Source organism: Acromyrmex echinatior, chromosome 9 (genome assembly GCF_024713525.1).
Source record: "Acromyrmex echinatior isolate Ae372 chromosome 9, ASM2471352v2, whole genome shotgun sequence".
NCBI lineage: Eukaryota > Metazoa > Arthropoda > Insecta > Hymenoptera > Formicidae > Acromyrmex > Acromyrmex echinatior.
Window position 1 is genome coordinate 13,348,805 of NC_141860.1, and position 16,848 is coordinate 13,365,652.

At 31.5% G+C, this 16,848-nt stretch overlaps 1 protein-coding gene across 5 annotated transcripts in view; it reads right to left on the minus strand.

Annotated features, from left to right (window-relative positions):
• The window catches only part of Neto (Neuropilin and tolloid-like), a 137,643-nt gene extending 122,639 nt beyond the window's left edge, over positions 1-15,004 (minus strand). Inside the window, exons 1-2 of one of the 5 annotated variants that reach the window (XM_011062573.2) lie at positions 14,242-15,004; positions 10,027-10,583 (exon numbers count right to left, since the gene is read on the minus strand). In XM_011062573.2, coding sequence (XP_011060875.2) covers positions 10,027-10,165 — 139 coding nt within the window. In that variant the 5' untranslated portion in view covers positions 10,166-10,583; positions 14,242-15,004. Of the gene's footprint in view, positions 1-10,026; positions 10,584-13,801 lie in introns of all 5 variants that reach the window. The other 4 variants (XM_011062575.2, XM_087409863.1, XM_011062574.2 and 1 more) reach the window with 4 other exon arrangements.
• Positions 15,005-16,848: the final 1,844 nt, after the last annotated feature.

Genomic DNA, 16,848 nt, shown 5'->3' on the forward strand with positions numbered 1-16,848 from the left:
TGTACTATGTAACGAACCGTATAAAGTTGAAAGCGCAAGCTTGAAACTTCTCGTACAGTATTTTCTTGAAGGGAATGGAGAGAAACTATGCCTTTTCGTACTTAGATATAATATATGTGTGTGTGGGTGTGTGTACACACACCCACACACACACATATATATATAGATTTGGTGGCACACGCCTCGTTAAAAGCGCGCTCGTGTGTAATAACAATAAAGCGAGAACAGAAGTTGCCGCAGAACATTTTCAAATCCAGTATTGTGACCGGAAGTTTCTGGCGCGAAGCGAATTGCAGCGCCGCCGGAAATAACACTAACACAGCGTATTTTCCATCCTTTACACCGTGATATTGTAATAATTTCCAGTGACTACCGTGATCTATTTTACGACGTAAAAGATGTGTTTATTTGCTTTCTTAATACTTTGTGAAGAAATTTAAATGATTTCCTATCAGTAGGTAAATTGATACCTTTGAAAAATATCTCTTTGCATTTTCTGTCTTGTTGATATGTTTGATTAAATAGGAATGAAAGTATAAAATATTTATTGCATTTGTGAAACATATCAATATGCAAAAAATTATGAATTATACTTAGCAAAAACTTGTATTTTGAAAGACACTATTACATAAATATTTCGTGATATTGAACATTGTTAAGTAAATTTGAACACGTACTTTTGACGAATTTAACACATTTTATTCATATTCATTGGTATTTTAATTTCTGTTGATAATACTATTTGGATATTAATTTAATTTGGCATATAGAAGAATTTATCATAAAATATGTATGGAGATGCCAATTCAATGATTTATTTGGTAATCGGAACCTTCACTTGATTTCACATATAGATCTATAGATCTATAGATCTGTTTTCTGTGGCTGAATTAGTGTACACTTTTGAAATTTAAAGTGAGATAGGTATATGTTTGATATTTGTTGAAAGAGAGAAAGAGAGTTCTAGGAAACAGATAACAGACTCTTCATTTCATTATACAATAATTTGCTTTTATTTTATAAAATTAATAAATTATTATTAATTTACTTCTGTTACCAGAATATTATAGATAATTAACATTTAAACAACATTTCAGAAAGTTAAGTTTCACACTGGAAATTATAATTTTCTAATTTTTTGTACATTAATAATTATACTATTATGATTAAATGAATAAATATATTGCTATGATTAAGTCGATTACATAAAAAATGATAAATTATTATTAGATTAGTTATTAAACTAAGTATCTCATATCTAAGTATCTAAATATTATAATATTTTTTAACATTCACTTAAATTCTTTTTACCTCACATCAAACAATTAAACTATATGTTATATGTATTATTTTTAGTAAGTATTATTTTTCATTACGATTAATCTTAATTAGTTCATTTTTATTGTATAAAAAGACATTTGAATTCATGTATATGCCATCTAGAAAAAAATGCATTTGATGTAGCTTTATATTGATGATAATTTATGCAAAACCTGAACGTTACAAATATATAAAATATTACATTTTTTTACACGAATCTTATTTTACTGATGCGATATAATAAATAGATTATGGATTTTTAGTACAGTTTCGTGCGCAGGCTACGAATAGGTAGATATTTCATTTTATTTTTGTTTGTACTGAATTTTTGAATATGAAAAATATCATATTTTATTATTGCGCAACATATTTACCTAGCAAAATTTATATATGAAAATGCAATAGATACTTTAATATGTCTATATATACATACATGACTCTATATATATATATATATATATATATATATATATATATATATATATATATATAATTCTACAGACTAAATCGATCTTCTGAAGTCACGTTCACTTGTAAAATTGTTTATTAGTATTTTATATTATACTTCAAGTTTTTATTTATTTCTTTTGTAAATAATTACGATTACTTATAACATAACATGGAAAATTTGAGAAGTTCCACCATTTTCATAACATACAGCATTCACAGATTTAAAGACTTTATTTTTGTATTTCTCTGATATTACTTTTCGCCGTTGGTTTACTGTAATTTTACTGAGTCATATTTTGCAGTTAAAATATCTTTTTCCTTTCCACTGATGTTTGTTCGAGTATTTTGCGGCTCTCTCGAGCATTTCTTCTCCTTCGTCACTTTCTCTATATTCTTTTACATGCCTTTACGTTCTTTTATTTGCCTTTAAAAATGCGCACACCTGCCACGATAATTTATTTGAACAAGACGTGCATACGTACTCACAGATTCCATGTGCGCTTATGCGTTATTTCTCTTTACAGTGAAACAAATACGGACTCAATGCAAAATTTGTGAAATATTTAAATCGCTCAATCATACATTGATAATTTTTATGAAAGAATAAGAATAAAAACTGTAGTAATAATATATTTATTAAATTATAAAATTATTTATAATTAAGTTTGAAAGTAGATAGTTTGAAAATAAATTATTATATAGAATTTTTATACGCAATTTTTGTACGTTCTAACAGCATTTACTGATTTTCTAATACATTTATTAATTCTTTTCGTATCCTTTTATTTTTCATTTTTTCTAATTAAATATTACAGTAAAATTTAAGAACCGTTAATAATACATTGATTCTATGTACGACAATTTCAAATTCTTCTCTTATTAATAAAAACAGATAATCCATGAAGGATTTAAGGTAAAACAATCTACTGCAACATAAAATATTATTACTCATTTTTATGAATAATATATAATAAATTACCATATTTGTTCTGCGTGCATGGCAACTGCCTGCAAAATAAAATATTAAATTTGTGGTGAAACAGTGAGCTGGCTCCGCAAAATTTAGAAATGAAGCGAAATATTACATTAATAATAATTAATAAAAATTTAATTATTTAAAAAAAGTTTATTTACATGAAACGTATATACAAATACGTAAACCGGTTGATTTCCTTTCAAATTAAATATATCAATTATATATAATACATATATTATACAAATGTTAAATTGTAATTTCGTTATTATTGTATACCCTCCCCACAATATTGCTCATTTTTATAAACTCTTAATGGTTTGCGTTTACGGTGAACACCTTGCATATCGTCAAGAATTTTTTTTAGAGGTAATGTTCTTTAAATTCTCGTTGTAATACACTCATATTTTATTTTATTCTAGAGTCATGTTAAAGGACGAACCATTTTTTTACAAGAGCGTTCATAGTTTCACTAATATACGCAGTGCGACTCTAATACTTCGTCATTGTCGACATTCATGTCTCAATTACTTCAATTTATATTCACACCAGCGAATACGTCGTCGCGGTCGTAAAATCTTCCGGAGAATCACCCTTTCATTTGCCGTCTATCTTGAAATATAAAAGTTTTCCCGTCTTTCCCTGCTACTCTCGTACGTCCATTTTTTTCGTGCGAAGCTTCTAACTTCCTTCGTCATAGTCATCGCTAGTTATTATTCGTTATTCACGTGGTAGGCAAAATGGGAACCATCGGGGGACATTCTGGGTCACGAGCGATCACGAATAACTTATATATCAACGCGACGATCTGTCGGCGTGCCAGAATTCGGACCATCGAGCGCGGGCTGAACAATTCGTGCACAGAAATGATAACCCGCACGCGGGACAAAAAGACGGTGGACGCCTATTAATCGTGTGGATTTTATCTGCCGCTGACGTTGCAGAAAAGATCGGTTTTCTTGGAGGAAATTGTGGTATATCCAACATTGATGAAATTGTTGGATCATGTGTTCTGGAAATATCATTCGTCCTCTATTATCGCCAATAGTTATAATATATGGAATTAATACATGGAATTTTCTTCATGTATTTATTCGATTTTCTGCGAATCTTCTAACAGATGTTTTTACTTGATGTTTTTATTATTAAAAGTTTTAATTAATTAATTAAAAATGATAACGCTTTTCGAAACTTGATTAATTAAAACATTCAGTAATCTATCTTAAATAAAAGCTTCAGAATCAGTTTATTCAGCCTGATGTCTTTTAATACTACGCTCCAGCACTGATTTCTTCGCTTTTCTTCAAGTGGATCTAGATTAGTTACATGTCTACTTTGCCACAAATCTCTGGTCCGCAATGCAAAGCACGAAACGTCCCTTCGAAACTTACAAATTGATCTGATAGTGCATCCGAGAATCTCTCGCGAATGCGGTGGCGCATTTGAATAGGATGCATATCGAACGGATATATTTACGTGGCATCTACAATCCTGCAAACATGGTCGATGTTCGATCGGATTATTCGTCTTATAACTTGCACTCGATTCTTGTCATGCGCACATAGAGATATCTGCTAGAAACTTTAGTCATCTATTATAATGTCGTGAAGGCACTGTTTCACATCGACGATTATTGACAGCGCATCGCGGTTAATTAGGAACTTCTTGGAAGCGTAGGAGGGTACATCATAATTTTTACCCGTAATGGAGAAATTCTTTTATTTTACTGAGATATTATAGATTACGATAAATTGATTAAAAAAAAAAAATATTTATTTGCATAATGCACAAACGAGGTTAGGCTTGTAATGATTAATGGAATATAAAACTAATTACAATTAATACAAATTGATCATTATCTTTAAATTGGTCAACGCTATTAAACAATTTCTGTTAGAACAAATTATTTAGGGAATATAAAACAGATGCAAAACTATAGTCTTTTACATTAATAAAAATAATTGCATAAATTTTTAAATGTTAATCAGATGTAAGAAGAATGTGTTGTGACTGTTTTTTTCGCTCTCTCTCTCTCTCTCTCTCTCTCTCTCTCTCTCTCTCTCTCATCGCGTGCTATTTATTCTCCAATAAAAATATGTATATATGTTTTATCATTTTTGTTCAAATTTCGAAATGACTTCCTTTATAAAATAAATTTTCAGTTTTACTGAACTAATTTAATCAATAATATAACTAATAATATATAACCAATGATAAATGTAAGTATTGTTTAGTATTGCAATAATTACCGATAATTGCTGATGAGACTATATAACATAATCAGTAATAATGAGAAAATAATATTATTGAATATATTAATTATATTTTTTTATTTAATATATATGTTTTATCAATCGCGATTTCTTGGCAACAATTTAACCAATTCTTCCTTTCTCTCTCTCTCTCTCTCTCTCTGTCTCTCTCTCTCTCTCTCTCTCTTTTTCTCTTTCTCATTAGCGTTATATGCATAATATATTTACTTATATATCATACATAACATTATGAAGATCGAACATGAGAAACTATTATATTTAAGAAATTTTATGAGTTACTTAAATGAACGACATGATAACTTATATACAATTTGTAATAATTTTATAATTTTATATTCTTTGAGAAATTATATTCTTGCAGAGAAATGAATTTAAAGAAGAGTACTTCTCACTGTTGAAAATTCTAGTTTATTACGCGACTTAACTTCTAATTAATATCGGTTTTCTTGTTATTTCATAGATCCGCTTGCCTTTAATAAAAGTAGAATTATTAAATTCAACTATATTATAATCCGATTATTTACGGTATTGAGAAATGTAATTTATGATTATCTTCTTTTAATTAGCGATTTGCGATTTTTTTCCAATGTAACACTTCTTGTCTGTAATTTTGTAATTATATCGCTAAAATGGAGTGGTTCATTTAAACTGTTAATTATATTATATATCATTAGAATCTATAAAATCATATGAAATATATAATACAAGAAATTTCGTGCATAAAGCAATTAGATAATTCAATTTTTACTTGATTTGAATGAAAATATTACATAATAATTTTAATTAATAATTTTAATAAGTTTAATGTTACTAACTCATTTGTTCGATTGTTTCACGTCTAATTCAAAATTAAGTTTTCAAACTCAAAATTATGTAATTTATCAAACGCCAAATATTAAAAATTAAATTGAAAATGTAACACAACATAACAAATAATAAATTAGAATGAAGCAGCACTGAAAATTGAAATATTGGCTGACATATATTATATAGAAATTGAGATCGATGATATTGGAGAATTTTGAGAATTTTTCAGAAGTTAAAAAATGAAGAAAGAAACACAGAATGTGAAGAACAACATCTAGTTAATCTGTCATCTAAAGAAATACAATTCATAGAGTAAACTTTGCACAGTTGCGCCTGTTTTTGAAGTAGGGGAGAGAAAGAAAAATTTGAATACGATGATAGATGTATCAAGCATCTCTTGTTGTTTGTGAATGTAAATTGAACGCTTTTCCCTTTACGAAGCGAGGACTCAGTTTTACATTTTCTACCTGCGAGACTTCATATCATACTTTCTTTTCCAATGGAAATGGTAGAACGAAACAAAACCGTGCGTAATGTGTTTACACGGGGCCACAAGAGAAAGGTTTGCAATTGCAAATATGTACAATGGACGTGTCACTGAATCAGAAATTCTTGCGTTTTATACACTGACTTTTCCAAGAATGTAATTGAATTTGTCAGACAACAACAATATTTTCAATTTATAATCTCTCATTTACTATTCTTCACATATTTTCCATATACATAATTAATACAAAACACAACATTATTATTTATACAATAATATTACGTAATTCTAACATTCAACTGTAATAATGATATTACTTAATAAATGGAGAAGATTAAAGATTAAATTATTCAACCAAACAAATACATGTATGCTGTAATTAATTAGAAACAATTATGTCCTTGACACAAAATAGCGCAAGGCTGCGAAATTTATTGAAAATTTATCGAAATTGATTTGAGTACGATCGACAATCGACGTTATATCGTTTGATGAGGATCTCGTTGTAACATTGCCATTGGCAATACGCAATGCACAGTAGAGTAGAGTGCAATCTACGATGCGTTGCGATGCAATGCACGCCAATCACGTTAATGGACAATCGAATACAGCACGTCGTTTGTTGATCTATGTTTTTACGCTTATCAGAAATCAATCTAGCGAAAAAAGCAACAATTTTTCTCGACATACTTATTTGTGCGTCGTTAAATTGTGACATATGTATTAAACGATGTTTAATTAATGTAGCAGACGCCCGCAATGTTAATCGTTAGATTGAAATTGCAGGAGTGACGTAGAAAACCGCAATTGAATGTTAGCCACGAATCAGTGATGCAGGTTGTATCGCGTAACGATACCCGTGATCAACAAAGAGCTCATCAATGTTTTCGTTACGCTTCCGCAAACAATTCGATAGATGAAAGAACATTGATATCAAGTGTAATCTTCGTTTTTTCTTTATAAACAATTTTACTCCTTTTTTTTACAAATTTTTATTAATTCTCGATGTAATATTTATCATACAGATACTTATTTTGTTTATTTTTATTTCCAGAAATTTGCAAAATATTTTCTTTAGCACGGAAAATCTAATCTTGATTAATATAGAAATGTAGAAATATTTAACATTATTTTTCGAGATATATTATAAAAAATTATGTCAACGCTGGACCAACTGGTAAATAAATTTTGCCTTTAATTTTAGATTATTACGTTTGCAATTCCCGTCATCAATGAATATCGTTCATGTTGCTAACACATGCAGTTTCTGGGTTCCAATTTCGATACATACTCGTATTTGGATTCAATTATTGGCCATATAACGACCATTTTCGATGGACATCACAGAACGTTTGATTGCTTTGAAACGAATTAGGCGAATAATATGCAACTGTATTGTTCGATTGATTCTGCTAAGTGGCAAGAAATCTGTAAATTGGACAAAGTCGATCGCTATCTATAACTGAGCCAGGAAATTGCGGTATGTTCGCCGAGTGTATCTCTGTGAATTAACGATGCAACTGGTTGTACCTGACGCACTACGTGATCAACGAGAAGAGCTCTATATCGGCGTTTACCCGATACTATCGATTTACCTATGAGAAAAAATATCGGACATGCAATAGCGACTGTGCGAACCGATTCGAAAAATTGGACAAAATTTTTTAACATATAGACCGAAACGACACATTCGTCGAAATTACATTGAAGTTTCCTATATTTTCTATGTGAAAACGCGTGGGATGTAATTACAAAAAGGGAAACAAGGTATTTCAGTGCTTGTTGTGCGATATATCTAAATTGTTTTAACAAACGTATATTTAATTGAAAAAACAACGAGACATTTTATTTATTTATTTTTTTCGCACAATTTATTTAGGTTTATTTAATTTTTCGAATTTATTTCATTGTGTGAACATAAAATTAATGAATTTAATTTTAACTCTAACAACCTCAGTTTTCTTCAAAAATTCTTTTGCCTTACATATTCGAAAAAAATATCATTATTAATTATCTAATGTCCTGACGTTAGAATGAAAATCAACGACTAGAATTATTACATATACACAATGTATAAGTGATTTAGTGTTTTATTTATTTATTCATTGCCGTAACGTTCGATCTTACTTTAATCGAGACGAATCTTTCTCGTTCCGGAATGTCTGTCGTGATCCTCTTTGATGAAACTTTATTCATTTCGGTCCTTGTAATCTGACTTAATTAAACTTCCACTTCTTGCCCCGATATTCCGCCTTTAAGGCGGATTAACCGAATGTGCCGCCTTAAGTCCATACCGGATCTGGATTTGAATCAAGTGCAAAAAACTTCACGACCGGTAGATTCAGCGTATTGCGCAATAACATAGTTTAATGCTTTTCTATAGAACAGCAAACCAGCAATAGAACAATAAATAGAAAATAGAATAAAGAAAATGGAAAAATCTGAAAAATGAATTTGCGTTTTATGCGCTTCTAAATTTTATTCGTTTTGTACTCGTTTCGATGAAAGTTCGCGTAAAAATAGTTACAATTAAATGACACATCACATAAATGTCTCTTTTTTTATTGTTTTGACTAGCTAGATTTTTATCCTGGTAATTTTTCATATATCGCTACATGTTGAAATTATCTACATAGTATTTGCAAAAATTTAGATATTTCGTAAAATTTATTATAAGTTATTTACATATTCACTATTGCAAGTTACATACAAAAACTAAATTACAGTTGAAATTAAATTTATATATACGATACAGGTTCAATGTTTCTTTTTTAACAGGGAATAATAAAGTTTTAATGTTAAATCGTTTTAATGTTAAAGAATTAACAACTTTTAAACTGTGTTGTTCATGTAAAAAGAATCTATGGAATCACATATTGAGACTTTTCTATTCTATTATACAGTTTGTTCGTGTTCTTAATCAGACAAAGCTCCCAAGCGTCGCTACACCGAAACTCGATACGACACTAGTTCGTGCTGGGCGTCGCCAAGAAAAAAAGAAAACGGCGAAAGTGTTAAATCAGCTGGCGCTATACACGTTTACCTCCTACGTCTGTGTACACATGGTTGGTTAACTTAGCTGGTGCCTAAATATAGAGGACATATAAGCCCCTTATTCTGAAGGTAATATAAATGAAATTTCCAGGAACAATGAATTTTTATAAGATGCGAATTGATGTAATGTCTACATTAACAAGCTTTTTCAAAGTTTGAGTAATGAAAAAACTTTACACATATCAACAATTTTTAATTGAATAAAGAAAAAATTGTTAAAAAGTATAATAGGGTAGAAATGAAAAAATACTGGCATTCTAGAAATTATTATAGAAGTGAAACGTATTTTTTTTTTTACAAATTGCAAAATATAGATTTCTTGTCTTTTGAAATTTTAAATTAAATTTATATCTTGGAAAAACATCTAACCTTTTTTTCTTTCTCTTGAGCTGCCACATTTTCATCAATAATGAAATTATTGATAATAAATACATAAATACATAAATAATTTGATTTCTTGTAATTACATTGTAGCGAAAGAAACTTTTTTTATCTTTGAAAAATTCAACAAAATTCTATTTAAAATTTAAACATATACCTATGCTATCAAATTTTTTTTTATTTTCTCATTGGGACTTTTTTATTTTCTCAATATCGTTGAAAAAAAGTACAATTATCCCGCGACATATTTGTTGGAATACCCACGGGTGTTTCTTACTCACCGAGTACGAGTAGCAGCAGAACTTGTTGCGGGAGCCGAGCCACCATTGTAGATCCGTTTGCTCGCACATCTATGAATTTAAATCGAGCGATTCCCCTCGATTTTCCCGTCGTGACCGCCAGCGCCCACCGTAACAACATTCATTTAACGTTCTGCCCTGCTTCCACGTAGGCGTGCGCGTCGATTTGTCCGTTGACGCACAGAACCTTTCCACTTCCTTCGGCTGCGGCTGCAAGCTTGACACTTCCGGTTCCACTGTCGATTACTCACGGGATCCGAGAAACTTTTTCGTAGACTAGCCACTTTCGCTCAAGCTGCCACACACTCGCGCCCGATTAATTTTCCACGGCGACACGATCTCTGAAATTCGTGGGAATTCCCAGCGGTACGCGATTGTGTGAAACGCCCCCGGCGCGCGCTTTCAAAATGACAGACTTTTTTTCCTTTCCTTTTTTTCCTCCGATCCGAATACGATTTGACCAGGTGGTCCGATATTAATCGACCCGCGGTACTCTCGCGTGAGGTGGCTGCGATTGGACCGCGCTTGAAGCCCGATATCTGTGCACATAAATATTTTAGGGATGCGTTTGCTAGGGGGAGTATACGGGAGGTGGTAGATAGGACAAACAGACGGACGGATGGACGGAGTGCCGAGAGATAGACTCACGGGAAAAATAATTTACAAGTGAAATACAACTTGACACCCGCCAGATAGTATCAGCACTGTGAATATAACAGAAACAGTCGTTCTTGGTGCTGTCGTTGACACAGAAGTTAGAAGGAAGACAAAACGTAACGTGAGGACCTTGCATATGTATGCAATCTTACACAATCTTGCATTTCTACACACATATATATATATATATATATATATATATATATACCGATTGCACATCGCCAATCGTGGATTTCCGCGACAATTGCGGCCTGAAGAACTGAAGCGGCGATGGTAAAATTGGAAAACCGATAAGAACTTCGTTTCTCACAAGTTATCCTATTGCCGTCGACTCCCCGATAGTGAGGGATGTCTTCTGCGATTAGATGTTCAATTTCGGAAAAGTATTTTAACGCAAATTTACTTATTATTATCTCCGTTCCTTATATTTATAATGCTGTAAATGTGTAACGATTGTTAAAACATTAAATATTTCATATCTGTTTTAATCTAGAACATCGTGATAAATTCATAGGCATAACCTGTTAGATGGAGTAATATGATCTACTAATAAACTGCAAGAGCATGTTATGTTATGCAACTAGTGGTAGGATCAACCTATATATAATATCCTATATCCGTAATATTTTAGCAAACAAATAACAGTCAGGGCGTTGCGCCCACGAAGACGAAAGGGCTCTGCTACGAATAACATGCGTCACATTCTGCGAATAATAGAAACTCTGCGAAATAATTATGGAAATAACTGAACTTATACACGCAGAAAACAATTTTGCTCAAGTATCTAAAACTTGATTACTCTCTTAGATACAGAAAATAATTTTGTTAGATCATCCAAATAATTATGAATTAGAATGCTTAAGACACTTTATAAAAACAATATACTGAATGACGTATCCAATCTAATCCTATTCAATTGCTTGTAACTTTTATAAAAAAAGATATATTATAAAAATTTATTTTTTTTAAATTGAAACGCCAGACATTAAAGAACATAACGATCGAAGCTAAGGTATACATCTTTATTAATAAATAAGTTAATAAAAAAGCATTGGAAAGGAATCGAATATGTTATATCGAAAAGATATTTAAGGATTAAATATTGATTGATTAAGTTTGACAACGCTGCAAAAAATCTTAATGTTCTAATAATCAGTTATTTGAGCGTTCTACATAATTATTTTGATTATTTTGATAAACAAAATTATTTTCAGAATTATATGCTAGTTGAATTTTTAGATACTTCAAAACCGTTCCTTTTATCGTGCCGAAATACGTACACTATGAAAAAAGATGACAAACGAATTTGATCGTGAATTAAAAACAGTTTACTAGATTAGTGAATTGCTACAAGTTAATGGCGTTTTGCATCATTCATAATTTCAGTGGATTAAAATGTGAACGTGCGTTTTACGTGAACAATGCTATTCTTTGGGGATCTTCTATGTTCGCGCCCTTTCTCATCTTCTCCCTCGGCATAGCATCACTTTTTCTCTACCGAGAATAAAAACGGTCGTTTAGTTCGCGTCACAACATCAACAGAGCGGATTGTAAAAATTGCGAGATACTCAACGGCGCGGTGGCGCCGTTTCACACTACAGTATCATGAATATAAGCTTTTCACACTAAGACTTTATCCAATGCTACTGAACCAATTAATTAATTTTTTTTTTTTTGGTGAAAGCTCTTTTCTTAGAATATCTAATATTCTTAAAAAAATAAGATTATAAAAAAGTCTTTGCAATCCATAATTTTCTACATAAAATTATTTGATGACAAAAATAAGAAGCGAAATATTTTTAACCTTGTATAAAACAGCAAAATAATTTGAATGAAGAGAAAGGACTACGTAACAGAAAGAATCCAATTATAAAAAGACAGCTACATGTATGTGACAGTTAAACACTGACATAGATTTACATTTATTAATTTTTTAACAACATACATGAGAAAACTACGATTACCATAAAAGCTTTCATATTCATGGGAAAGTCACCAACCGCTCGTTTTTTTAAATTTTACGTTAGCAGGTCTTCATATCGCAAAGAATTTTGTCCCTAATCTGAGTTGGCCGTCCTTTCTTCTTCACGTGCAACTGAATATGCATGATTGCGAAGAACCATTTGGCAGAAATGAATCCCATCTATACGTTTCTGAATTTCAAATTTTATCGCAATTTCGATCCTCGCAGTAATTTGATCAGTTTTGTACATATGTTCTTATATGTCGCGTAATATTTCTCTAAATCGCGTCCGTGATCATATGTAATATTTTCTTAAATTATATCTAAGATTACATGTGATAATTTTTATCATAATTATTCATAACAATGTCTGTAGTCGAGAAAATGTGAATTAAAAATTCGCAAGATCAATAAATAAATATGGAAAGATTTTTTTATTTTCAAGGAATTTTACAGTGTGATACGTATTTTTAGAAACAGCAGGTTTTTTTACGAAATATTCACGTTTCGACCAGTTCTTGTAGTTTTACAGTTTGTCAGTTATATTTTCTATTTTTTATTCGCGTTTGAAAGCAACAGTAAAATAATGTATGTATTTTTATCAAATCTTGTAACACGATTTAAGTAAAAAAGCAATGTCACCAATAGTACGTTTCTAGTGTTTTCTCATGTGAGAAACTTTTACTAATTTACTTATCCATGAAAGTTTGCTTTCCGTAAATAAATATATAAATATATAGCAGAATTTATATAATTTCTAAGTTTTTACAATTAAAATTTTTACATATTGCAAATATTGAACTTATTATTGCTCATATATATTGCTCATATATATTTATATATTTATTTACGGAAAGCAAACTTTCACGGATAAGTAAATTTGTGAAAGTTTATATATAATATGGAAACAAAAGTCAATACAATATTCAAGTACCAAAAAAATTATGTTTGTTAATTTACACGTAGCCATTTAATAAAAATGACATGAATATCATTATATAACGTCATCAATAGAAATGCCACATTCTTACTACTTTACATTCATTCACGATATTGATGTTTTGTATCAAGAAATAATTGCGACAATAAAAAATTAATATGTAAATATTTTAATTTGCAAATTCTGATTTGACTTACGTCACGTTTGAAACGTACGACTTATTCAATTTAGAAAATTCCAAAGAATAAAGAAATGATCATTCGAACGAGTTTTCGTTGTCATACACGCGTGCCTAGAATACTTGACGTTTCCTTTCTGTCGCGCACGTACTCCCTTTGACGTGTGACTCTTTTTGTTAAATACGGGGCACAGCTTCCACCAAGCGGTTCTTCAAAAATAGCCATGCATTCGTGCGCTCACTCCGTATCTCCTACCGCGATCTGCATTCGGGTGCAGTATAATTTCCAAGGAATCTCGGAGCTCCATAAACGCCAGACGTGGTGACGCCTTTATGCCACGTCGTGCTTGCGCAAAATTCTTCTTGCAAGAAGGAACCTCAATACGACGCGAACGTCGAGGACGCATTTATTATATCCCTTGGCACGTACGTCGACATTCAAGACAACTGTGTAGTTACCTGTTTCGATAAAAAAAAAATCTACAGATTTTTCAGACTTTGTCCTTCGCGATGACGAGAAACAATGTCGTGTGGAGGAGGACGCCTTTCGTTTTGTCGCGCCCATCGACGTGCCTCTATATCCCGACGATCATCTCTGGATTATCTTATCAAAACTACCTCGAGCACGACGGCAGCTTTCGAGGCCGTCTGGCAAGCTGCCGAGATTTTTCATGGGTATTTTTGTCGCGTGGGCCACCGAAATGCATCAGTCCAAATCACCTCCACCGCCACTACCAACGTACCTTTCGAATATGACGTGTATTCAGGATAATTCACGATAATAGCGCGATAATATTCCCTTTTAATATTGATACATACGAGAGTATCAATTCGTCGAGAGAATTCGCGTATCCCTGATTCTCGTCGCTCGAAAATGCTTGATTGTGCACTGAAGTAGACGCACTTTTTCGCAGAACGTGCGTTAGCAGAATCGCGCACCTATCATTGCCGCTGTTACACGAAGCGCACTACGCACGCACCCAAATGCACCCGAATGCACGAATACACGAATATACGAAACGCACTACGCACGTGTTTTCTGTATCGCAGGCACACGGAGTCAACGGAGTCGATCGCGACGTCGCGCCCGCCGCGACCGCCGACCGAGTGAGCGAGTAGCACAAGCCTATCACTCCACGATCCGTCGCGCGCGGACTCCGACCACCGACTGACTACTACTAGCTGCGACTGCCGCGAGTCTGGCCTCGGTGGGTGTTTCTACTGTCTCGCTCGCGCGCTTCCACTGGCGCCGTCGCACCCGTTGCTGATGCATTATCCTCCTGAGACCTGAGGTCATACTCTTTTTCTTCTAGCGTGAAACTCTTACAAAAGCCGCCTCAAAGAAAGTATTCGTGATAATAATTGCTTTTTATCTCTTGTCGATTATGCTATGTGCTCAAAGCGCGATTCGAAATATGGCATGCGAAATAGACGTTTTGAAGCAATTCTTTTGTATATTTCATGATATTGTTGCATGTTACGTGTGAGTAAAATAGATTTATGTCTATTCGGCAGCATTCTTTTTTTCTGTCTCTTGATTAAAAATATTAATGTAACGTTTGCTTCTGTCAGTCTTTCTTTCGATATCAGAATGAAATATTGTAATCGATCGTATTTGATAATAATCTCGTTAAGCATTGTATATAATGAGAAAAGTGCATTTAACAGAAGTAGCCAAGTAAATGAGAAAAGAATAAAATTTATAAGTCAATCAAAACACAAAGAATGATGTTTCTTTTTCTTTTTCTTCTTGACTTTTTAAGTTGTCAGAAATGAGTTTTAGTAAACTCGAAATTATTAGCAGGAGAAGATTAACGGGAAGTTTTAATTATAAGAATGTCAATTTTATGACATTATGATAGAAATGAAATTAATAACTTCTTCCTCTTCATTTATAATAAACTTTCGGGAGGTCACTTCTCTCTCAATTATATTACTATAATTGTTATAACCACAACTTCTTCATGAAAGTTTGTAATTTATAGTTCATTTGCGATAAATTATACTTTGTTACGTTAGAAGGAAATTAAAAAAATCAATCTAAGAAAAACTAATCTAAATGTCGCAACATTCTTTTGGATCCTTGGAAATCCTTTTGCAGTCGTTAATAAATAGAAGGAAACTCAAATAGAATTTCTCGACATATAGTGGAGGATAATACAGTATTCATACAATATACCTATTCATTCGGTACAATTTTATCGTCTATTGTATTATGGACAAACATTGCAAAAATAATCTTTGATACTGTAAAAACTTTGTAGGCGTGACTATATGTTAGCTGCGATTAAAGTACAGTAATCTGGCTGTTGAATATTGTACGTAGGCGAAGAATATTACATTCCAAAGCGAGCGTTCTTATTGAAAAGCTATATCGTGATAGACTGATTGAGCACCTGTCGATGACAGACTTCAGTTTTTTTTTAATTTATCCAGGCATTCAATGCCTGTCGATCACTAATCATCAATAAGCAATGTTTATTTGCGTAAATTGCAAACAGCAGTTGCGTGCACAATGATCAATTGAAACGTTTAGAGAATGATTTCGTCATTTCAATCTCACAATAAAGATATTTAATAATCAAAACATTAAATTTCTCTCTAAATATTTGATTCGAAATATTCGAAGCTTTTAACATAATTATTTCCGAATCTAATGTAATGATTTCTATTAGACATTATTTAAATTCTAAAAATCAAAATATATGAAAATTAAAAAATTTTACAAAATATAAAGATCTTTTGATTTTATAAATGTAAATCTAAATTAATATAAAATTAACAAGAACTAATTTGCCTTGTATATTTAATTATTTATAACGTTAAAATGGGAAAATTTTGTGTATGTATTATTCATAATAAAATAATTAATTTTCCAAAGATGAATGGAAAAGATCAATGCGCTTTTATTATGCACATTGAATATAACCAATTAAAATAAATATATGCAACCGCTTAAATAGCATTTTCAATAGCAATATTTAGCTATAAATACTGATTATATATGACTAGGTAATTGTATTATTGTGATATCAAAATGTAAATTGGTATATAAATAAATATCAA